This window comes from Notamacropus eugenii, chromosome 6 (genome assembly GCF_028372415.1).
Source record: "Notamacropus eugenii isolate mMacEug1 chromosome 6, mMacEug1.pri_v2, whole genome shotgun sequence".
Classification (NCBI taxonomy): Eukaryota; Metazoa; Chordata; class Mammalia; order Diprotodontia; family Macropodidae; genus Notamacropus; species Notamacropus eugenii.
Window position 1 is genome coordinate 359778114 of NC_092877.1, and position 26508 is coordinate 359804621.

A 26508-nucleotide genomic window follows, 5' to 3' on the forward strand; every position below is an offset into this window, starting at 1 on the left:
ATTTTGACTCAGAACTGGGCAAACTAAATACAGATCTGTTAGAAGAGACAGTTCAATAGCACAGAACAAAAAGACATTAATTAATACCATCATAAAAGTACCGATGGAATTGTTTGCTCAATCCTTGTCCAACTCCTTCTCAGTTTTATATAAGAAGGATGTTCTGTACTCAATACACCTGTTACATTTAACTTTTTATGACATTCATATATGAAAAGCAAAGCATGTGGGCAAAGTGAATAAAAATTATGTATCCATAGGTTTTGATGTTATTTATAATTTGCTATCTTTGTTATGTTAGCCACTTCTCTCTGTGACACTATGAATCAAAATGTTTTGTCATTTTCATCTTGAAAAAAAAATTACTTGGCCTCCTCCTTTTTGCTTCACCTTTTTCCCCTGATTCATGTGTCAGACTGAAATGCTTTAAGGTATTAGCGGAAGGATCATGAACTGAGAGGAACTTGAAGAGGAAGAGACAAAAAGAAAAGGAAGAGCAACAAGTAGAGGGAGAAAAGGATGAAGAGCCAAGAGTGGGAAATGAGAAACATGGGCAAAAAAGTAGAAAGAGATATGAGAAGAACAATGAATAACATTATATGCTCCTGATGTTAATGAACAATATTTTCTGGTGAAAATAATAAATTTTGGAGTACTGTTAAAGCCTCGCTATAATAGACTCACCGATTATGCATATAAAGTGTTATTAATATTGTGGATCACATTGGAAAGAATTTCTGTGGTTTATTTCAAAGCCATAATTATAGTTTAAAGAACATTCTGCAAAAAAACATTTTACAAAACTTCTAGGCCAGAAAATGTTTAATTTGTTGCGAAAAATGTCAATACTTTAATGGCTTCCTCATCTTGGTCAAAACTAGTTTCATCATTGGATCTTTATACCAATAGACTGAAAGATCAAAGTTATCCACATTTTGATTTTCTCCAGAAACACAGATTTCCATGAAAACAAAACAAACCTCTCAGAAAGATGTGCATTGTACTACCGTTTTGATAAGGGTCTAGTCAGTAGGCTCTCATTTCTTTTTATCTCTCTTTCCTTTGGGGTCTGGGAACATGGGCCAAAAATAGTTGCCTTAAAAAAATTATAATGATGATGAAGGAGGTGTAGAACTATGATTTCTTTGATATGGGGGATTCCTCATGTGAAAATTATCTCTGTGTTTTGTTCAGTTGTTTCAGTCCTGCCTGACTCTTCATGACCCCATTTGGGATTTCCTTGGCAAAGATATTGGAATTGTTTACCTTTTCCTTCTCTAACTCATTTTACAGATGAGAAAACTGAGGTAAACAGGGTTAAGTGGTTTGCCCAGGGTCACACAACTGGTAAGTGTCTGAGGTCAGGTTTTAATTCATGTCTTCCTGACTCCAGATCCAGCACTCTAACCACTGCTCCATCTAGCTGCCTTTTACCTATAAACTGTAGTTAGAGAATTGCTTGAGCCACTGAAAAGCAAGATGACTTGCCCAAAGTCACTCAACCAGTGAGTGTAAAAGATATAATTTGAACACAGATCCTCCTGGCTCCAAGGCTGGCTCACAATCTACTGTGCCACATTGTTCTGAGCACTGAGAATACTGGAACTAGGTAGGGTAATGCAGAGGTTTGCAACACTTGCCCTGCAATACTTCTGGGTCAGACTTGAACCAGATTAAAATATAATTGGGAAATATTGAAGAATATAAATATAGTAAAATATGGCCAGCATCACATTTTAAAACTAAGTCAATATGCAGTCCTCAAGGATCTGTAAGTGTGGATTTGTGTCTCCCATTTCTATTTGAATTCGGTAATACTGATACAGTGGACAATAGTCTGGATCTGGAATCAGAAGACCTGAGTTCAAATCTAGCCTCAAGCATTTACTAGTTGTTTGATCCTGAACTAGTCATGTAATCCTTTAATTTAGTCTGCTTCAGTTTCTTCATTTGTAAAATAGAGATGATGATAGCACCTACCTCCCAGGGCTGTTGTGAGGCTCACATTAGTTAACATCTGTGAAGTGCTTTGCAAATCTTAATGCCTTATACAACATTTTTACTAATATTAAATGCACCATATTCCAAGATTTCTAAGATTTCCAATCTCATCAGCATGGATTCATTCCTCACTGATGTAGATCATGATCTAGAGCATTGACCACTTAAGGGATGGTCAAGAGTTACTATGATCAAAATCGCTGTCACATTTGGCCAACTTGTTGATCATCATCTCCAGAATTAATAAGCTGGTTCTCAAATAAACCTAGAGGTCTGAACTCAAAACTTTTCCATCTTTGCAACTGCTATGATAGCTTTTGCTATTTTCACATGTTGACTGACTTCAAATGACTCATTTCTTAGCCAGTGTGACTGGCTGGCAGGCTAGACAGAGAGATGAATGGACAGATGCATGGACAGGTGGATAGATGAATAGTTGGATGGGTAAGCTTTAAAGAACAGAGCCATCTTTGTCAAAGGCGGAAAGAGCATTGTCTCTGAAGTCAGAACACCTAGGTTCAATTCCTGCCTCTAATGTTTCCTGCCTTTGTGACCTTGGGAAAGTCCCTCCACTTCTTTGGCTTCATTTCCCTTAGGTGTAATTGACCTGGATGGTATATGAGGGCCCTTCAGAGATGTATGATTCTATGAGTTATCAAAGCAAGTCTCTAGTAAAGATATAATTAAACTTCCAATAAGCAATACTTTCTTTTTAAGAATATCTATTTTCATTTTATATCCTGAGTCACCATATTAATTCTATTTCATGTTTAAAAGTACTTTGAATCCTTTGTTATTTAATCCTCACTTTACCTGATCTAGGTAATTAGATTAGAAGAATAATTTCTGATTTGAATCTAGTTTTATTTCAGACAATGTCATAAAGATTAAATTATCTTCCAAAGATGTTCCCCACAGATGTTTGGAGAAGTTGTCTTCTAAATTTGTCTCTACCTTTGTAGAGCGCAGCACAAATATATGTAAGATCCTACCCTATAATTGGGTATAGGGAGAATTAACTATATGAGTATCTGAAGTACCTTTGATATAAAATAATATTAATATGGTAATCATAATGTTGAATTGAAATTACTATGCTTGGTGGATTTTGGAGGGGGCGAATTTATTATGAAGAATATTTATACTAAGAATTTTATTTTTGTTGTCATTTAGTTGGGATTCCCAGGTGCCTGGATTTGCTTACCATGACCAGTTCATTCAGATATCAACTCGCCTGCCATCAGAATTCATCTATGGATTTGGGGAAGTTGAACACACTTCATTTAAGCGAGATCTGAATTGGCATACTTGGGGAATGTTCACCAGAGACCAGCCTCCAGGTGTAAGTGACTTGGTTTTTCCTTCCAGTCCTCCAGAGGGCCTGGTAATAGGGCACTATAAGTTATAACTACTTCTTTAATGGAAGTAGTGCATTTACAACAGTCACTGTTTCTCAACCAAATATGATCACTTTCTTCTAATTCACTTGAAGACTATATCAAAAAACAATCATACCCAAGAATCCCAGAGCAGGGATTTTTAATACACATAAATATGCAAAAGCTGGACAGATTTTAAGAATCTGAGCAATTTAACTGGGGCAAAGATTGAAATTTTTTACAGAAAGAGTGTGGGGAGATCCAGATGCCATTAAAGAGTAGTAAGTAGCCTATGGTGGTCCAGGTACACACAATGGAGGGAGTTAAGTGCCTGAAGAGCCTCAGTGAAAGGACAGTTAAAAGGATTATTGACTAGAATGGGTGATACCTCAGGTGAATGCCAGGGATCTGGGAAAACCCAGTGGCTTTTCCTTTTTGGGTTCCAGATTCCAAAGACTTATACCTATATACACATGCAGATATGAGTGGGTATGGGTATTTCCACTTTGTATAATTCAGGTTTCCCACTGGCTTTACCATGAATCAGTGGGAAGCTTCTGAATAATACCTGGATTATCTAGGCCTATGTTTCATGTATTTGAGTAAGAGAAAAGAAGATATTCAGTTTTAAATAAAATAAGAAAGGATTCATTTTGACACTCACTTTCAAACAAGCCTGTACAACATAGGGTACACTGGCCTCCAAAGGATTTCAGCAGCCTGCAAAAATGTAGGGGTACCATTATGTACCCTTTTCCATTTGTCATGTGCCTCACTGCAACCAACCATCATCATTCTGTCTCTAGTCTAACCTATTTGCAGTTTGAAATAGTTCAGTCTATTTTAATTTTGGCCCCTACCTACTGTCAAGTTGTGCAGGTCTGTTTTAGAATCACTTTAGACCTGGGTTCAAATCATATCTGTAATACTGCCTAAATGACCTTGGTAAGTCACTTAACCTTTGAACTCCAATTGCCTGCAGAACAAAATCTTTGATCCTATGGACTTATTTGGTAGTTATGGGCTTCAGATATGAGAATCAAAGCTACAGTTTGGGTCCCAAACTTTTTTATTATTTCAGGGAAAGACTGTGTTTTTCAGGATTCATCTATAAATTCCGTTCTCAAATCAGAATTCAGGAATTAAAATCTGCTCCCTAAACATTCCCTAATTTCTCCAGTAAGTTAATATCTTGAAGACACAGGTTTTTTTGTCAACAATACACACAACTGTGATTTTGCTATCAGCTCATCTAGCCACTTATGTCATCAGAGAAAATTTGCTTTTTACATTCATTATAGACTGTAATCTGTGCTAATGATGCTAATGTCCAACATACATGATTCCATACATGTAGTGTCCAAATTTAGATTTAAGTGCTACATTGGGCTACCTTTGTTTTCTTGAATTAATTTTTAAATTAAGTCAATCACTTAATTAATTAAAGAATTAAATAAATTAAATAATTTAAATAGGAGTACTTAACCTAGGGCCTATGCATTTTTTTTTTGATATTGTAATGACTTTTCCTTCTTTCTTTTGAAATCCTATATATTTTATACATAAAAAACGCTTCTGAGAAAGCTTGTATAGCTTTCCTGGTGTCTATGGTGTCTATGACATACACTCAAAAGATTAAGAACTCTATATCTAAACCCATCATTGATATTATGACTTGGTGGGACATTAATTCACTAATCACTTTCTTGGGGAATTCCTGTATTTTGAAGCTTTTATCTTATTGAGATGTCAGATTCATATTTTCTTTTTTTCTTTCTAAAAGAGTAAATGCTTCATCTGTCCTACAGATTTTTTCAGATTAGTGAAGTATCAGATTTGAAGGTTGGAATGGAACTCAATAATTTTCTTTCCCACTTGAGAGCTCTAAAGCAGAATCAGTTTTAAAATATGAACAATGCATCCTTAAAATGATTTTCTTAGGGAAACTTAATTATTTCTTTGTATTAAAATCCACAGTTCAGTGGCCCACTGGATAGAATGTTGGACTTTAAATCAGAAAGTCCTTGAGTTCAAATACTCTCTCAGACATTGACTAGTTTTGTAACCCTGGGAAAGTCATTTAAACTTTCTCCATCTTAGTTTTTCATTAAAATGAGTAGAGTATAGAATAACAGTCCCTATTTCACAGAGTTTTTTGGGAGCATTATATGAGGTAACATGTGAAGTAGTTTACATACCTTAGAGTGCTATATAATTGCTAACTATTATTATTATATGAACAATGTATACATTTAACCCATAAGGCTCACTGATCCTCTATTTGCATAGTCAAATTCTTAGCCTCCATCACAAGAACTCCTTGAAACGCTCAACACTCTCTCAGTAATATTTACGTATGCTATTTTGTTTTTCAGTATAAACTTAATTCCTATGGTTTCCATCCCTATTACATGGTTATGGAAAATGAAGGCAATGCTCATGGAGTTCTTCTGCTCAACAGTAATGGAATGGGTAAATACATGTAAAAGTAGATTTTTTTTTCTAAAGTGGTTTGATTCCCTGAAATTTCCAATTAAAGTGACAATCTGTGAAATGATGAATGTGCAATTTCATTCCAGATGTGACATTCCAGCCCACCCCTGCTCTGACTTACCGCACGATTGGTGGGATCTTGGACTTTTACATGTTTTTGGGACCAACTCCTGAAGTGGCAACTAAGCAATATCATGAAGTAGGACTGGTTTCATATCTTCCTTCAATTATCTAAAAAGCATTTTTTTTTGCTATGGTGCCTGTGGTGCAAAAACCATGCTTTTCTTTGTTTTTGCTTAGTTTATTGGCACTCCAGTTATGCCAGCTTACTGGGCTTTAGGATTCCAGCTGTGCCGTTATGGATACCAAAACACCTCTGAAATTGTTGAAGTCTATGAACAGATGGTGGCTGCCTCAATCCCTTATGTAAGTTTATCAATGAGCAAAGGCAAGTTTGTTATTTAAAGGCATTGGAAATTTTGTATCCAAAAGGAGATCATTCTGTCACCTGTTCTTTTGCTCCATGGAGGTAAGTAGCAAAGCTTTAGAGCAGGGGGGTTCTGTCATTTGCAAATTTTGGCATGGTGATTTTGTCCCTCTAGAGTGAAACAGAAAAATTAACCCTAGCACATTATCATATGAGATCACATATTCACTAAGCTCAGGAATTTCTATATTCTCCAGTATTCTCTAGTACTGAGCTCTACACATGCTCACTGAATCTAGTTTTCAGTTAGTATATGATTTCTTTGATATCCCTTAATGGCATAGTTTTATGAATTAAAAAGAGTCAGAGATCCTGGGTTCAAATCCTGCATCTTCTAGTTATTCTCTGTGAGTCTTTGAGCAAGTCTGGATACGCCTAGATCAGTCAATGATTAGTAACTATATCATTTTTAGCATCAATCAAATGGAAGGGTTAACAGGGACAAAATTTACAATCTAATATTGAGAGGGAAAATGATATTGTGAAAAGGATATTGGGATTTAATGTGGGACAATTTGAACTAAATAATTTACTATGTGATGGAGAAAATTAGATAAAGTACTGGATAGAGTGGTGGATTTGGAGTCAGGGACACCTGAGTTAAAATTTTCCTTTGGAAATTTTTTTTTCACAATACTTGGGCAAGCTTTGTAATACTTGAGCCAGGCCTTCAACTTTCCTCAGCCTCAATTTCCTCATCTGTAAAACTGGAATAATAATACCACCTATATCACAAGGTTGTTGGAAAAATCAAAAGAGATAATATATGGAACGTTCATCTTAAAGTATAGTATAAATATTAGCTTTTAGCATCATCTACCAGGCATTTATAAATCACTTTAACTGGCAAAGTAACATATATATGAACTATCTTATTTGAATCTCATGAATCCCTACTCAAAGGTAAATTCCATAGATTATACAAATACACACACACACACATAGGCAAATAGATTAATATACACACATATATGTACAGATGCATGTATAAGTACATGCAATAATACACTTATATCTGTTATTGTGTGTGCATATGCATGTATACATACATGCACATTTATGTATCTATCTTTCCATCTAGACCATATCTATAATTTCATTGGTATAGAGAATTCCTAATGAAGAAACTCTCTCTGGCCATATTGATGAATACTTGATCTTCAATGTCTAGTCATAGAGAGTGCATGTATTACTGCTCAGTTAGTCAACAGGCATTAATGCCTACTATGTGTCAGACATTGTACTAAATGCTGAGGATACAAAACAAGGCAAAATATGCTGCTTGCCTCAAGTTTGCCATCCCGAGGGTAAGACAACATGCAAACAACAACTGCTATGTACACTCATGCTTTATACATACATATATATATATGTACATATATGTTTACATCAGGGAATAATCTATCAAGGAAAGACACTAGTATTAACAGAGATTAGAAACATTTCCTTCAGAGAGTAAAGTTTTAGCTGGGATGTGAAGGACACACAGAATTCAAGAGGCAGTTATGAGAAGGGAGAACATTCTAAGCATAAGGGAAAGCCAGTATTAATGGCCAGAAAAATAAAAGTGGGAGGTTAGATAACTTAGCAACATGTGTCAAAAGTGAGACAATCCAAGGCTTCCTAACTCCAAGATTGAGATTGTAACCACAACATCATACTGCCTTTAAAATGTTATTATCTGTTTTGTAGAGGATAAAACTGAGGCTTAGACTGGCTTAGTCACTTGTCTGTGGTCACACAGTAATCGGTAAGATTTGAAACTAGAGTTACTAATTCATATCTCAATATTAAGTACTCAGTACTTGATTCATCTCATCACACCACAATCACAATAGCAGTTCTCCCTTGAAGGCTCTTGCTGAAAGAGTTATTAAACTGCCTCTACCCTTTGACCCAGCAATATGACTGCTAACTCTATTTTCATAAATGATTAGAGAAAAAGAAAAAGAAACAATATGTTCTAAAATGTTTATGGCAACTCTCTTTATGGTGGCAAAAGTCTGAAAATTGTAGGGATGTCTGACAATTGGGGAATGACTGAACAAGTTGTGATACATGGTAGTGACTGCTGTGCTATGAAAAATGATGAGCTCATTGATAGTAGAAACAAACTGTGGATAGACTTGTATCGAATAACGGAAAGAGAAATGAGCAGAATCAGGATAATATTGTATAGAGTAATAGCAATATTGTTTTAAGAAGAACTTTGAGTGATTGAGTAATTATGACTACTATAAATACCCAAATTAAATAAAAAGGATGGATGAAGGAAGATGCTATCTGCATCCAGAGAAAGAACTGATAAATAAAAGTATGTATAGAATGATTTTACATACACACACACACACACACATACACATATGTATCTAATGATAGCCATCTATAGGGCAGAGAAGGGAAGAAAGAAAAAATAAGAAAATTGTATGATAGCTTTACATATATGTATGTATGTATGTATGTATATGAAGGGAAAATAGCAAGTTGTACCTAATAGATTTTCCACTTCATGTCCAATGATCTCTTTTTTATTCTACTATGTTATGGAAATGCTTGTATTATTTCATAAACTCAAAAAAAAAAAAGAACTGAGCACGTTTCCAGGAATATATTAGGTACTTAATAAATATTTGTTGATTGATTGTGTTAAAAAAAGAAACTTTGCAAAGCTCTTCCCTCACGACTAAAATATGAAATAATTTCACTGGGTCTCATGAAGCTTACTTATCTGTAAAATGGGGATAATTAATTGTATTTATACTATTAATCTAAAAAGTTGTGAAGAAAATGGTTTCTAAATTAAAATATTAAGGCTCTATGCCTATACAATTTATTGAAAATCATAAATTGGCTATAATTTTGTTCATAGTACATGTATCGCTTAGAGAGCTTAAGAATAACATGGGAAGAAAAAATCAGAAAGAAAAGAAATAGCCACACTCATTAATTGAGTTCCTGTTTTCAGTTCCATTGGGAGGGACAATCATTTTTAGCTCAAATGAAAACATTATCTCTTGCTGACAGTCAGGAATAGTGACAAATTTAGGATGCAAACGCAAACAAACTGATTAAAGTTGACAATTGAAGAATATTAATGAATATGGTAACGCTTTTTCCCTTTCAAAAATGTCATGTAAAGTTAAATTAGTCTGCATTTCTTTGCTTTTGGAGAGATAGGAAAACCTATTAACTCTGAATATAAAAACTAGCTATCTAGCTATTACTCCATATGGACACAGGATGAAAATAACTTTAAAAAATCCCTCAATCTTCGCGCCACACCATCAACATATTTTTTAGCTTTCTTTCCCATTAGAAGGTGTGATCCTTGAAGACAATCACCATGTTTTTGCCTTTCTTTATATCCCCCGCACTTAGCACAGTGCCTTAGAACATATTCAACTTTTGATAAATACTTGTTAACCAGTATGACTGCCTTTCTATCCTTGTGATCTTTTGTGAAAAGTGAAAAATAGAATATGACTGTTTTGTGAGTTTTGGCCACAAATTCCTGGCCTGAGTTAGAAAGATGACAAAACTCAACTGAGGAAAATTCATTGTTTGTGGACTTGGAAATTTATTTTTTTCACTCATGTCCTCAAAGGGGCAAACGATGTATTTCTTAAATTTAAAGAGATGAGACCAAATGAGTATCAGATTATTGTTATATGAATTTGACACTGATAATAGCATGACCAAGTATTTTACTTAATGTTTCAACATTTTATTTATTTCCTCCTGTTTCAATGCTGGGTATATTCAGCCCAGTCAATGGTTAACTGTAAATGCTACCATCTGTAGTAACTTTCATTCTTTGAGATTCTTCCTTTGATGCCATTACTCATTTATTGCAGGATGTACAGTACACAGACATTGACTACATGGAACGGCAACTTGATTTTACCCTTCGTGAATCTAGATTCCAGGAACTCCCACAGTTTGTTAACAGAATTCGACAAGAAGGGATGAGATACATTATTATTCTGGTCAGGTTTTGTCCTATTTTTCTTGATTGAATTTCATTCTTATCTCTTTATCTTTCTTTTCTTTTTTACATCTTGAGTAAAAGAAAATGGAAGGTCAATTCCAAAACCAGGGATATTCTGGTAAAGGGTTAACAGCTGCTCTCTGGGCTGAGTGGAGGAGTATAGATGACACAACTGAAAATTTAATCTGAATTATTAATATTTACTCCATCAATTTCTTTAACCTTATCAACACAATAATCACTCAAACTGTAATTTGTAGCATTTGTCTATTCCTGAGGTACAAATATTCACGCTGAAAATTTAACAATCAGCTTTCTCAAGACAGTATTAACCAGCTTCAGCACACCACAGTTAGAACCCAAAATCATCTTTCACTCCTCACTACTCATCTTTTCCCTCCTTAATTCCTAACTCAGGTCTTTGGATATTTAAAAATAATATTCTAATAACAGTGTCTCAATGTAATTGTGTTCCTGTGAGATTCCCTTTATTTTATTCTCTGTATTTATAAACATTTTTGAGAGACTTTATCAGAAAGGTGAGACATCTATTACACACAAGCCACATTAAAGACCCCCACCCCACGCTTTGTTGGGGTTCTGATTGACCTCCCAGAATGGTCCCAGTTTTCCCTGGAGCAAATATCCTATTAGAACAATTCAGAACTCATGAGAAAAGCCAAAAACAACTATTCCCTGTTTGTCTTTTGATCTAGCAAAGATAAAAAATGACTCTGAAATAACTATATCCCCACCAGTTCTGAACTCAAAGCCAGAGGAAGTCCTCTATTCTTGCCAGAGTTGCAAAGCTGCTTTGAAATTTGAAATATAGGCAAGGAGAATTAGTTTAATATAACTTCCAGATGGCAAACTGGTTCTCAAGGGGAATTTATTAATTTATTTTAATTTGTTTTGTTAGCATGGAGCAGAAACTAGCTTATTATTAGTACCTGTTATATTGATTTCCATGCTCACTGTACAATGATAGTTTGTTATATTTTACTCATTTACGAGCCCCCAGTGGAATTTCCTTCCTTGGTTCTCACTGTTAAATCATCTTCAAGGAAGGGAGCATCAAACTTGGAAGCCTATGTGGATACCAGCAATGGGCACAGGAGTGGGAGGGAAACATGGGCAATGAATATTGACAGAGAGGGATAGTGGACAGGTGGGACACTATGATTCTTTGACAAAAGTGACAGCTTGTATGATAGAAATTGTCAAAGTCCTTCATTAACATATAAGCTCATTGAGAATACGAATCATTTCACTCTTCATCATTGAATTTCTAGTACCTAGCATTGTGTCCATGACATTGTAAGTGATTAATAATTACTGATTCCTTGGTTGTTGATTAACAATGACTAAACGTTGTTTGATTAATGACAACTGTGCTCAGATTTATTTGATATGAATTAATATTTCAATTCAGGATCCTGCAATTTCTGGAAATGAGACAAGACCCTATCCTGCTTTTACCAGAGGGATTGAGAAAGATGTCTTTGTCAAGTGGCCCAATACTGATGACATTTGTTGGGCAAAGGTATGACTATAATAAATACCTTTAAAACTGCCAGAGAGAAAGCAGGCAGGAAAATAGAGAAGCAGAAGGAAAGAAAGAAGACAGAAAGAAGGAAAGAAGGAAGAAAAAGGAAGGAAGGAAAGAAAGAAAAAAGAAGGAAGGAAACAAGTATTTATCATGCCTACCATATGTTAGGCATTGTGATAAATGCTTTAGAAATTTTATCTTATCTCAATCTCTCTAGAAACAGGTTAAATTGAGTATGCATCTATAAGAGTAATTTTCCCACTTTGGGGTGTAATATTTATATTTTTCATCTGACTTTTAAAAATGCCTATCAAAGCTCAATTCATAGGAAAAGTGGAGGTTTATAGTATGGAATTATAATGATTTTTATGAAATGATTTCAAGGATGATAAAGAGGGCATTCAGAATTCAGATGAAGCTGAAGAAATGATCCCAAATGTCCCTTCCAGTTCTAAAACTAAGATACTATGGACCTATTTGCTTATAAATAGATTTTCTATAATAATTTAAAGACATCTACTAAAAGAAGAAAATTAATTAGCAATTCTCATGAATGATTTACCTAATGATTATCATATCAGAATGTATGCATGTAATTTTTGTTGATCCTATCCCTTGAAATAAATTTAGACAAGGTGTTACCTGGAGAATAAGAATTTTCATGCCTCAATTTTTAACCAATTAGCATAAACTCTTAATAGATCTGATATCATATCCTTGAGTTCTGTATCTTCTACAAATTTCCCTGCTGTCAATGAAGACAGAAACAGACAAAACAATAGTGTCCTCATCATTTGATGTGTTGAAGTTTATCAATGAAAGATTCATTATTTCATTCGTGTGGGTACTCTCATGATCAAGATTACAATCTCTCTAAGTCTTAGTAGACAATTTCATGAATTGCTTTGAATAGTTTTTAAACTATTAGCTGTGGAAGCAGCCTCTTCAAAATTAGTTAGGCTGTTCCTAAGAGTAGCTGTCCTGTAATACCACACTTAAGATCATGTAGAGACTTTGAGAACCTCTGAATCATGATGAAGTATCATAATAACCCTCTAGTGGAAGAATAATATAATATGTGTGCAACATCATACTCTTTTAGGTTTACTTTCTTGATTGGTAGTGGGATTCTACATAATTTTTCTTAAATGATTTTCCTCCCTTTTCTTTCAATAGGTTTGGCCAGATCTGCCCAATGTCACAATAGATGAATCTTTGACTGAAGATGAAGCTGTAGATGTAAGTTCTCTTTCATTCGCTCCACAATCTAATAATGATAAGCAGGTGCATTCCTTGATCAGTTACAGAAATCTTATTTGCCTTGTCAACTAGAATTCTGTGTGTAGAGACAAAAAGACCTGAGTGCAAATCCTTTCTCCTACACTTGCTAGCTATGTGATGATGAGGTCACAACTACTCCATAAAGATCTGTTTACTTATTTGTAGAATTAGGATGATAATAATAGTACCTATGGCACCTACATCACAAGCTTGTTGTGAGGCTCAAAGGAGACAGCATCCATAAAGTACTGCATGAACTTTTAAGTGACATATAAAATCAGCTGGGAGGCAGAATAGAATGATAGATAGACAACCGTGCCCAGAGTCAGGAAGACCAAGACTCATCTTGACTCTGATACATAGAGATTATGGGACCTCATCAACTCATAAACTTTAGGACTTTAGACCCTTCTCGAGACTATAAGTTTCAGAGAAGCTACTGAGAAGTAGTGGGGTAGTGAGCTTCCTCATTGGAATTTCCATATGTTAATGAAAACCCCCTTCTGCTATAAGTAAATAAATAAATGTAAATGGATGCAAATAACAGCATTCTTCTAGAAAACATAGTCCACTGAATTGATGTTTTAAATGTATGGGTTTAGTTAACTAAAATTATAGCTTTAGATTTAAATATAATACCCCTTCTGATCTTAGTCTCCAAATCCCCACTGAAGTACACACCTTTTCCAGTAGCAATAGCAGCACTGATTTAACTATATAGTTCCAGAACTGGAAAGCAGGGTGAGGAGAAGGAGAGGACACACTCAGTGACAAGCAAGGAAGATGACAAGAAAATAGTTGGCAGGGAATAGGATCAGCTAGACATTGCTGCCCAAATGAAACGTTGATTAATTTGGAAAGTGCAAGATTCAGGGCATGAGTTTAAGAGTTGAGAACTATTGTCATAATTAGTAAGAACTAGCATTGATAAAGCACTTTAATTTTTGCATATTTTTTTGCACATATTATCTCATTTTATCTTCACACCAATTTTGGGAGGTGTGTGCTACTACTAGTATCCTCATTTCACAGATGTGGAAACTGAGGTAGACTGAGGTTAAATGACTTGCTTAGGATCACACACCTAAAAATGTCTGAGAATAGATTTGAACTGAGCTCTTTCTGACTCCAGGTCCTTTCCTCTCTTCAATATGCCAGCTAGCTGTTAAGTCACCTAGGGCATTGTCTTAGTATGGTGATCATGAGGGCTCAGCAATAGGTTCCATGACAAGAAGACGACGGAATCAAGTGTCATAGTGGTGAAGGACAGAGAATTCAATGATTTTGTCCTGGACTTCCTCACCCCCATTCATCTTCACTCCCACCTGGAGTATTTTCTAGGGCATGGGAAAGATGATACAAATCTAGAATGGGGGCTCAAAGAACTGGATTGCTGTTCTTTTGATTAATTGATCAATCAATCAATTAACAAGCACAGGGATGAGGAGGTCCACTTAATAAACTTGTATAGAAGCCCATCTCCCAAAAATAATAGAATTTGAGAATCTCAGAATTGGAAGATGCCTCAGAGAAGAAGATTCTCTTTATATTCTTACCTGAAGAAGATTCTTTTTATAATGTCACACAGGTGGTCATCCAGGTTTTCTTGAAGGCCTCTAGTGATGAGACTCACTACCCTGTGACACACTGCCCATTCCACTGTCAAAACAACAGAGAGACAACATGTTTACATCTAGCTCAAATCTGCCTCCCTTCAATGTATACCTGTGCTTTCTAGCTCTGCTTGCTAGGGTCTAGAAGATTTTATCTAAGCATTCTTTCATGTGAGAGTCATCCAAATGCTTGAGAACAGTTATGCCACTACCTCTACTCTCAATCTACTCTTCTCTAGACTGAACAGTCTTAATTTCTTTAACTTCCTATACAATTGTAGATATTTCAGTAGAATGAATCAGTTTAGGGTCATCCACAGCAATCAGGGTCACAAATCTCAAAGGGACCACAAAAGGCCAACCAGTTGTGTCAGTAAACACTCCAACATATACCGGAGAACCTGCTATCACGTTCTTTGATCTACTTTTCTAAAAGGAAAGCACCTTGAGGGGTCAACAAGCACTTTAATCAAGGACATGCATCATTCACTTAGTTTAGGGGAACAAGTCAGCATCCTGAACTTCAGAGAAAAGACCGAGAAATACAGATCAACTGATATGATTTCCAACTGTCTGACATAAGCAATACATACATCAAAGATCAACAGACAGATGCAACTGTCTGATCATTACATACATACATAGTTACCAGAGAGAGAAGCGCCAGTATCTGAGTTTTCAAAGCTAGGGGCACTGCTTAATGACTTCTCAGAGTCTCTTCTGGCACAAAAACCTTCTTCCAAAATCTAAGTCCCAAAGTAAAACCTCACCTTAAACATTTTTTAGAGCCCGATGGCATCACAACCCTTGAGAACCTCATTAACAAAAAGTGTGGGCCTTCCTACAAGTCTTCTCAGGCCCATTAATGGATGGGGAAGATCTTTTTTAAGCACATTATTCTATCAGAGGCACTTGATTATACTAAAATAAAAAAAGTATTGTCAATACACTAGTCCAACCCCCTTGATTTATAAATGAGGAAGTGATACAATTGAATTTCAGGGAGAAATTAAGGATCATGTGAAATACTCCTGTAATTTCACTTTAACTCTGGAGGCTATTTTGTTTTTGTTTTTGTTTTTTATCCCTACCTTCTGGCACATTGTAGGTACTTAAGATGGCTTGAAGCAGCTAGGTGATACTGTTGAACTTAAAGACAGCAAATCTTGAATTAAATCTAGCTTCAAACACATTGTAAGTATATGAGCCTGGGCAAGTGGCGTAACATCTCTGTGCCTCTGTTTCCTTATCTGGAAAATGGGGATAATAATAACACCCAACACTCATGGTTGTTATGAGGATAATACGAGATGACATTTGTAAAGTATTTTACATGATAGAAATGTATATACACACAGACATACACAGATATTTGTGTATAGGTATACACACATATATATGTGCCATACACATATATGCATGTAGATGCATATGTATATGTGCATGTGTGTGTGTTACACATACATACACAAATATACATATGACATTACCATTCCTATCATTGCCATGTGGTTGTTAAAATAAATGAATTTAATTAAATAGAGGTGAGGGGCATGGTGATGGGTTAAACATGTGTGCTAATATAATCATGACCATCTTCATTCTTGCTTCTGGACAATTTCTAAGTTGAGAAAGGAACTAAGAAAATTCCTTCATTAGCCTCAGTTACTCAAAAACAGTCTCAATCAGTTCTGCTTTTCTCCACAATGAATTTTATACCATTCTTTTATAGGCTTCCAGAGCTCATGCGGCCTTTCCAGATTTTTTCCGGCCTAGCACAGCTGAGTGGTGGACCACCGAAATTCAAGATTTCTACAATGATGTGATGAAGTTCGATGGTTTGTGGATTGTAAGTGGGCAGAACTTTTAGAACATCCATCTAGAGGATTAGCTAAGATATGTTCACCTTCTTTTATTCAGTCTGTTTTTTTGGAAAGTTTTTATGTAATTACCAAGGCATTAATGAAATTGCCCTATTTATTGGTTTGTCTTTTTGAACTTGAATGAATTTTCAAATTTTTCCTAACCAAAGGGGGAAAAAAACCTCAAGTTCTTCATGGTAAAATGGATAGAATGCTAAATCTGGGCTAAGAAAGCCCTGCTGTGAATCCTACATCTCACACTCACAAAGTGTGGGGCCACAAGCAAATCAAATCACCTTTCGGAGTGTCAATTTCCTCATTTTTCAAATGAGAATAACAATGTCAAAATAGCCACTGAATCTAGAAGCTGGGACTCTTAGGTACATGCAAATAACTTAACAAACCATTAAGTCACCACCTAACTAGTCAAAGTTATTGTACTACATTTTCATAATTAGAATGTCCAGTAGAGACATTGCTTTGTGAACATTTATGGTTACTAAAAATCTATTTACAAGTATGTGATAGCCCAAATAAGTTATATTTAAGCACTCACTATCTAAGTTACAGATACTGTAGAGTTCTTAACTTTTAAGAAAGAAAAGGATCTTTTATACATGCTTTTGTTTTAGGATATGAATGAGCCATCTAGCTTTGTCAATGGGACAACATCTAATGTATGCCGAAATGAATCACTAAATTACCCACCTTATTTTCCAGGTAAGAATAAATTTGATATATTCACTGTAGGATGATAATAAGTAAAATGAATCATGAATATCAATGATATTTTAGGCTTGGGAACCCTACTGAAGGTGAGCAATGTGACCCATTCCCCTTTACTAAAGCATTTACTGTATTGGACCATAGAATTTCAATTTGGACAGTAAACAGGGGCCATCGATTTCCACCTTTGTCTGGATAAAGATCCCTGAGAAGAGTTCATCAAGCCTCTTCCTGAAGATCTCAAGAGAAAGGCAAAATATCACTTTTCACTTTCAGATATTCTTCATTGTTAAGCACTGATTTTCTCTGTATCAGTTTGGATTCTTGGCAACTTCTACTTACTACTCTCATTTAGGGGTAAGCAGAACATCTTCCTTGTGACAACCAGCCAAATATTGGAAGAAAGCTATCATTTTCACCTAAGAATTCTCTTCTCCTTATTTTCACCTCCCTCCCTCCCTCCATCTCTTCCTTCCTTCCTTCCTTCTCTCCCTTTCTTCTTTTCTCTCTGTCCTACCACTTTATTTCTTTTTTTTGGTGAACATTACAGAACTCAACATATACAGTCACAGACACACACAGACACACAGACATACACACACATTAACATTTTCCTGGCAGAAAATAACTTTTAAGAGGAACCATGTTTATCTGTAGATATTTAAAAGCTTTAATTGAACATTTTTGAAGAAAAAAGTTTTTGGTTTCACCAGAATTAAATGAAAGATAGAGAATCAGTGTATAAAAGTCTCTCACTGATTTTGACAAGAGAAAAAACAGTGTTCAGGCTTTCCCTACTAGTCAGTAGATTCATACCCCTTTTTACATTTCTTCCATCTTTGAGCCCCCTTCAGTTAGACCCGGGTGCCAAAGAGCTGTATTAAATATCTAGTTGGGCTAGCCAAGATATAAGGCATTGTAAACCCTGCTAAGAGCCTTTGGACCAAAGAGCAATAACCTAGTTTTTAAAATCTGCCTGTTCCTCTAATTCCTAGGTATTAAATTAAAAACTTAACTATTGGGAGTCTCTTTAATAAATACTTTCTACCTAAATATACATAATGAATAAATTTGTTACAAGAACAGATTTATACCAGTATATTTAATTAATTTGTAAAGCAATTTATCTTTTTTTTTGTATTGTAGTTCATGTAAGTAATATTTCAGGCTATTTTGGAATAATAGCATTCGTTAAGGTTGTTGAACTATGTGTTGACCCTAGTAAGCATATATTGCATTTAGAATTGGATAGCATTTAGGGTTTGAATCAGAGCCTCTGATTCTAAATGTCTTTGATTCTACGCCTTCATATGGTTAAAAATTTGGCATATATTAACTATTTAAAACAGTACTTTGAAATATTGGCATAAATACTAATAAGCTATGATAGATGAAATAGAATAATTCTGAGGGTTAATAGTGATTAGTTTTTTCTAATAAGTTAGTGGTATTGCTTTTTAATTGCTCATCCTTAGACCTGACAAAAAGAGGAGAAGGATTGCATTTCAGAACCATGTGCATGGAAACTGAACAGATTTTGAGTGATGGAACCTCAGTACTACATTATGATGTCCACAACTTGTATGGATGGTCCCAGATGAAACCAACTTATGAGTAAGTTGTTGTTCACTATTAATATTTCTATAAAACTATTTGATGCTTTCTGTTCTTAAAATACACTTGTTGCTTATTAATATATGCTAGGAGAATGTACTCTCTCTGAATCTGACACTTTATATAAATGAGGAAACTGAATACTGGAGGCTCAACATTTTCTTAAGGTCATACAAGTTGCAAATTTGTAGAGACCTTACTTGAACTTAGGAAATCTGATATCATATCTATCTTTTATCCCCCCATTATACCATTTATGACAACTGAAAGGTACCGTGGATAGAGCGCCGAACATGGTCCAGGAAGATGAGTTCAGATTTAATCTCAGATACTTTCTAGCTCTTTGGTCAGTGACATAACTTCCACCTTCTTCAGTTTCCAAATCTGTAAAATTGCATAGTGATAATAACTAAGGTTGTTGTGAGGATAAAATGCTTCAATATTTATAAAATACTTTGTAAATGTTAAAACAGTAAATAATAAAAACAATGACAATAATAATAATTATTAGTTGTAGTATCATATATATACGTATATATATACATATATATACATATATATCTATATCTATATCTATATATCTATGATTACCACATTTTTCTGCTACAGTTACCCTGAAAACACTGAAACAAAACCCTGAACTGAATGGACCAAATTCTGATTTGTAGGACTCTTCTTGCTTAGTCATTGACAATGATACTAATAATTGTAGCTAACATAACACAACTCTTGCTATGTACCAGGCACCATATTAAGTGCTTTACATTTATCTTCTTTGACCCTCACAACAAACCTCGAAAGAAGATGCTATTATTATCTCCACTCTGAGATATTTGCCTCCAAACTGAGGCAAACAGAAGCTAAGTAACTTGCCCAGGGTCACATTGCTAGTAAATGTCTGATGTTGGATTTGAACTCAGGACTTCCTGATTCCATGACTGGTATTCTATTCTCTGGGCTAAGCAGCTCTTAATTAACAAAAACTCACACTAATTATCTGAATTAAGTAGATGACTGAATTTTGAAAAGTTCAATTGCGCAAATGACTTAAATACAGTGATGGGCTTTTTACAAAAATGATTTAGGAAAATGACTTGTATTTACTTGTCTTTAAAAAAATAAATAAGATTCTTAATTATACATGTTAAGATGGAAATAAATTTTAACAAAAAATTTGGCAGCTAAGTGCACAGTGGATGGAGTGCCAGACCTGGACTCAGGGAGTCCTGAGTTCAAATCCAGCCTCAGATACTTACTAGCTATGTGACACTGGGCAAGAGATTTAACCCTGTCTGCCTGAGTTTTTCATTTGCAAAATGACCTGGGAAATGAAACAATAAATCATTTTAGTATCTTTGCCAATAAAAACCCAAATGCGGTCTCAAAGAGTTGGATACAACTGAACAACAGCTTAGAAAAATAGCTTCAAAAACTCAAGATAATGTCAATTTTTTTTAAATGATGATCTTTTATCTAATTCAATTGAATTCAGATTCATTAATTAAGCACCTTCCATGAATCAGGCATTATTTTAGGAGCTGAATGTATAAAGACAAGGTGAAAAAAGACAATAACCCTTGCCTTCAAAGAGCTTCCCTTCTGTCTGTGTGCTACAACTTCTAAACAGATAACTAAATACACAATAATTTGAATAGAGATAAAACATTATTGCTATTATCAATGTCATTTTGTATCAGTAAAAACAGTGTTAAGGATAGTATTTAAAAATAAGAGGAAAAGAACAGATTCACATTCATCAAGTGGGGAATTAAGGGAGGTTGAAGAACATAAAACAAATGTTTCTGTATTTAAATATAACTTAATATTTCATTGCTTCCTAATTTAAATAGTTTATCTTAAATCTTTCAATTGTCCTTTATTTTATTTTCAAGAGTTCCTTAGTAGTATGTTCATCCTCCCTTGTCAGATTTAAATAAAGGTCAAGTATTTCAAAGCAGAGTTTTAGTGAAAGGTTCACATTTCCTTAAAGGAAGGACAGAATTGACATCTAAGCCTTGGTTTTCTGATGCATACATCAAATTCATACCAATTTATCAAATGTTAGTCAACATACACATATTTGTGCATATACCTAATATACATATATGTGCTTATATTTTACACATCTCTATGTATATATGTGTAGCATGTATGTGTACATATATGTACCATGTATATATGTGTGTATACACATATGCACCTTCATGTACATATTACACACATATACACATAGCTGAATCCCAATTAATTGGTGCAAGTTATGATTCCCATGAATGGTCACATCATTTTAATTTGTAATGTAAATTTTCACTGACCTAAGATCAATATAATATTTTACATGACTAGTTTCAATACATGGAATACATTTGTTCATTCAAATTCACACAAATAGTGTATGTTCACATTATTTGTAAAAATTTGAATAAATGCAACTACTATGCAGTATTTCTTATTTATGCTAATCAGGACATAGTTGTATACAAGATAGTTGCACAAAATTCACATTAGACATGTACACAATCATGCATATAATATCTATCCAACCATTAATCTATGAATTTATCCATCCATCCATTCATCCACATACATAGATTTTATGGATCTATAATGATAATAGTGGTTTACTTCCTCCACAGATGTGCATTGGAAATCAGTTATGATTTTCCATCTTGTATGACTCTTATCCATTTCCTTTCATCCTCCACAGAAGATCTACCCAATGTGCTGGAGATTTCACTTTAAATTTCTTGATACTGCATATATCACACTATAGTGTGTGAATTACACATCAGTTCTCTTTCACAATTACTACATGACTATTCTCTGTCTGTCTGTGTCTTTCTTTCTCCGTCTCTGACTTGTCTCTGTCTACCTCTCTCTCTCTCTCTGTCTCTGTCTCTGTCTCTGTTTGTCTCTCTCTCTGTCTCTCTCTCTCTTTCTCTGTCTGGTAACACATTATATCTGTTTTTCAGGACTCTTTAGAAGTCCTTATTATTGACATTTTTTTCATTAAGTGTCTTAATGTCATGGGGATAATCAAAGTCACTATGTTCTTTTACGTATTTCCTGTTTTCTAGAGGCATTAGAAGTTCGATTTGAAGCTGTTGTATTTTCATGAAATCTTTAATTGTTATTTTAATTTGGTATTGATTTTGAGCTTTGATCTAATGATCTTATAGTATAATATATGACATAATACTCAATAATTTTCCCATGCACAAGTAACTTATTCTAAAATGTTTTTTATGTTAGCAATAAATAGTTTTGAATCTAACAAGTTACTGTCAAATTCTTTTTTCTGATGTTGCTTTCCAACTTGAATACTTTACAATCATTTATCTTTTATCATTTCTTAATTCTAAAACATATTTTCCAAGAATAAAAGGAATAAATCATTTTCCCACATATTGATTAGGCAGATATGGTAATGTTAATATCTTTAAAAACTATGTTAAACTACAAGAAAGTAAAGTGAATACTTACAGTCATTTAGTTCTAAATATTGAATTGTGAAGTAACTGTCAGCATAAAATTTAAACTTGGTTAATTTCTCACAATGTAAGAATATATTTATAATAAATTTAAAGAAAATGTTTTATGCTAGTGTCTACATAGCTTGAATGAAAAATCAAATGTTTCTAATGTTTTAAATATATACTTAATTTCTTTACCTTTTTTATTCCCTTTACTATATTAGTGCCTTGAAAAAAACAACAGGAAAAAGAGGAATTGTTATCTCTCGTTCCACATACCCTACTGCTGGTCGATGGGGAGGACACTGGCTTGGTGACAACTATGCAAAGTGGGACAATTTAGACAAATCAATCATTGGTAAGCAGAAAGTATTATCACAAACCATTTAAATTTGGTTCATCATGGTTAAGCTTTCTGATTTTGTTTTTAAAGATATCATTAGAGAGTTTTTTAAATACTTTGCTGAAAATAAGTTGAAATGTTCAGAACATTTCCCTATCAATCTCTCTGCAAGAAATTTCCATCTAAATATGAAAGGAAGGAAGGAAAAAAGAAAAGAAGAAAGAAAAGAAGTAAGGAAGGAAGAAAGGAAATAAGAAAGACAAAGCAAAGAAGGAGGAAGAAAGGAAACAAAAGAAAAATAAGGAAGGAAAAAGGAAAGAAAGGAGGAAGGAGAGAAAGAAGGAAGGAAGGAGAGAGTAAGGAATGAAAGGAAGGAAAAAAAATAGAAAATAAGAGAAAAAGGAAGGAGGAAGAAAGAAAAAAGGAATAAATAAAGCAGGGAGGGTGAAGGTATAAAGGAACAAAGAAAGATAGAAGGTAGGAAGGAAGAAAAAAGAAATAAGAAAGAGGAAGGAAGGAGGAAGAAAGAAAGAGAAAGAAAGAAAAGAAGGAAGAAAGAAAAAAGAAAGGTAGGAAGTAAGAAATGAAGATAGGCAGGAAAAAATTACATGAAAACTAGGAAGGAAGGAAAGAGAGAAGGAAGAAGGAAGAAAAAATTGAGGAAGGAATAAAGAAGTTCCACTAACTATAGGTTAGGATATTTATAATGAAATGGAGTTTCTTTGCAGAAATCTCTTTAAACAAGTAAACAAAAAATAATCCTTTCTGTTTGAAGATTTAATACATACAGTTTCTTTACACACATATAAAATTTACTAATAATTATTGTACTGACAAGTATAGACTGATTTCACATACTTTACTTTGGTAAATTAGAACCAGAAGTACTCATTTTAAAAGCTTCATATGTCCAAATGTATCATTGTGGTGCTAAATACCAGGGTTTCAGTGCTACATGGACGGAAAAGTTTATAGCATTCTATTTTAGAGAAAAATAAGCAAAGTGATTGGAAATGAGAACAGTGCCCCATTCAGTCCATTACTTTGCCTTTGCAAAGAATATCAAGCAAGCTTCCTTCCTGCATGAACATAGAAACCATCTCACATTGTCCATGTCCCAGGAATAAGTCATTATGAATCTGTCAGCCAGGTTTTTTCAAAATCCATTTTAAGATTGCCTATATTGGCCATCTATAATGGTTTGGATTAACAATAGTATTCTATTTACTAGTCAACTAAGAGGTCAAGGTCAGAGTTATGCTGGGATTCTGGTATTAGAATTTCTGCCAGATAGTTCTTTAGGATAGATAGAGGAACAGATACCTTGACTTTTCTTCCTATAAATCATTATTCATGGCAAAATATAACATTATAAAAAAGAAGAAAAAGTCATTTGGAATTACTGTGCAATGTAAGAAACAGTACTAGAGCATATCTACATAAGGAAAAGCTGAATCATAAAGTATTTAAAGGGAGTGGTATATATATGTATATATATATATGCATGTATATATATATATACATATATGCATGTATGTATATTTTGAGCTATGTTGAGTAACTAAATGAATAACAAAATATGTATTGCCAGTCATCAGTTGAACAATCATTCATAGAATTATAAGCGTAGAGAGGAAAGATTATGCAAAGGGAAACTAGTCCTTCTCTCACCACTCAATTTACTAATGAGGAAACTGAGATCTACAGAATTTAAATGATTTACTCAAGGTCTTGCTTGGAAGGAAGCCCAAGAAGTGGATTTCAGTCATGTCTTCGAGCTGTCTCGGTTAGCAATCCCTTATTAAGTATAAACTATGGGCCAAGATCCAGAGATAAAAAAGATAAAAATGAACACTCTCTTTGTGTTGTCAGAAATAACCCAACATGATTGAATAGAAATGCATTATTTTTAATTTTCAAAATTGATCAAATCAAATTATGTAAATGGTGCAACTGAGGTCTTATGAAATGCCCTTATTTTTTTCTTATTTGTCATATAAACAGACTTTTCTATAATTATGGCCCTTTTCTTCATAGTGGTTCTATATCTCTGATTGTCTCTCTCACTTTCTTTATTTCTGTCTGTCTCTTAGTCTCTCCTTATCTGACTTTCTCCCTCTATCACCTCCTTCTAATTTTCTTCTCTATTTTGTTAATTATTTTGGTAAACTTCAGTAAATAACTCCTCAATTGTTCAAAGATTTTCAAATAAATTGGTTCAAATCAATAAAGTTTTACAATCATCCTTATAGGAATTCTGACATGTTTGAGCAGCTATAAACTTTTCTGGTTGATATCACATATTAAAATATTTCAGTTGCACATTTTAGAAGTAGGGGTTTTCGGAAGGAATTGTGTTGGAAATCAGCTCTTACTGTTTTAAAAGGAAGTTCTTTAATCTTTGCTACTGATGGATAGAAGTATGTAGGAAAAAGAATTTAAAGATTTAAAGAATTCTTGAACAAAAGATTTTAAAGTTAGATTCATTCAATTTTAATGAAATGATCAATACTCTTAATAAAGTCATTCAAATAGTTGCAAGAACCATTTCCACAAATTTGAGTTCCATATTTAAATAAATGTGGAAAATCCTCTTCATTTTCAGAGCACAGTTTTGAAAATACACCTTCAATTTTTTTTATTCTAACAGCAATGTGTATAAAGTTGAAATATATCCTAATATCCTATCATGTTACATAGGACTCAACAATATATGATTCTCATTATTAGCTCTCAGAAGATAGATATTACTTTCATGGACACTTAAATGCTGTAGGCTAAATATAATACTATTTCTTAAAATAAATAATATTGCTGATTGATTTCTATAGTTAATAGAATTTTAAAAATATGACAGTGGGAATTTTATAGGAAGGATTGGACTTACATTCAGTCAGGAAGACAAAGGGTTGGATTACACTTCTACCACTATCTGTGGTCTCCCTTCTAGCCACTTTTTCCTCAAGAGGAGGAAATAATACAATAATACCGAATCATTAAGAATTTGTTTAGTGACTATTATATGTTATATCCAAATATGCTTTTTGTATCTACCTCACAGGGATTTTGTGAGACTCAAATGTCATCATACAGGGTATCCCCTAAACTGCTACTATCACTATCACAAGCACCACCACCACCTCTGTTACAATTCTGCTGCTGCTGCTGCTACTACTACCACAACTACTGATATGACTACAATTATTACTGCTGTAGTACTGGTATTAGCATGAAAACAGAGCAATAATAAAATGCCCAAAGAATCTACAGTTTATTAAAGGGATTTTCTCTCTGTTTTAGGTATGATGGAGTTTAGCCTCTTTGGGATATCATATGTAAGCATCACTACTTTACTCATGTTCTTGCTTTGGCAGTTTTTAAAATGAATTGAACTGTCATTAAATTTAAAATGGCAATATGTTACAGACTGGTGCTGACATCTGTGGCTTCTTCAACAATTCAGAATATGAGCTGTGTTCCCGGTGGATGCAACTTGGATCATTTTACCCATTTTCTAGAAATCATAACATTGCGTTTACTCGGGTATGTAGTTGGTGTATTCGTGTTTCCCTGACTCAGATAGATATTCTCAATACTTAATTGCATCTAGCTTCCTGAAGTGGGTCTGTAAACATCCCTCTTTAGGGAAAATGACTTTAACCAAGAACACTTAATGCCAAACGAATAGCAGAGTCAATC

At 34.1% G+C, this 26508-nt stretch overlaps 1 protein-coding gene across 1 annotated transcript in view; it reads left to right on the forward strand.

Moving 5' to 3' along the window:
- SI (sucrase-isomaltase) overlaps positions 1 to 26508 on the forward strand; it is a 106823-nt gene that overhangs the window by 62602 nt on the left and 17713 nt on the right. Inside the window, exons 27-39 of the mRNA XM_072621530.1 lie at positions 3175 to 3343; positions 5756 to 5852; positions 5960 to 6072; positions 6174 to 6299; positions 10215 to 10346; positions 11781 to 11891; positions 13074 to 13136; positions 16524 to 16640; positions 17286 to 17373; positions 18855 to 18993; positions 22691 to 22824; positions 26110 to 26144; positions 26236 to 26352. Of these exons, the coding sequence (XP_072477631.1) occupies positions 3175 to 3343; positions 5756 to 5852; positions 5960 to 6072; positions 6174 to 6299; positions 10215 to 10346; positions 11781 to 11891; positions 13074 to 13136; positions 16524 to 16640; positions 17286 to 17373; positions 18855 to 18993; positions 22691 to 22824; positions 26110 to 26144; positions 26236 to 26352 (1441 nt within the window). The remainder of the gene's footprint in view (positions 1 to 3174; positions 3344 to 5755; positions 5853 to 5959; positions 6073 to 6173; positions 6300 to 10214; positions 10347 to 11780; positions 11892 to 13073; positions 13137 to 16523; positions 16641 to 17285; positions 17374 to 18854; positions 18994 to 22690; positions 22825 to 26109; positions 26145 to 26235; positions 26353 to 26508) is intronic.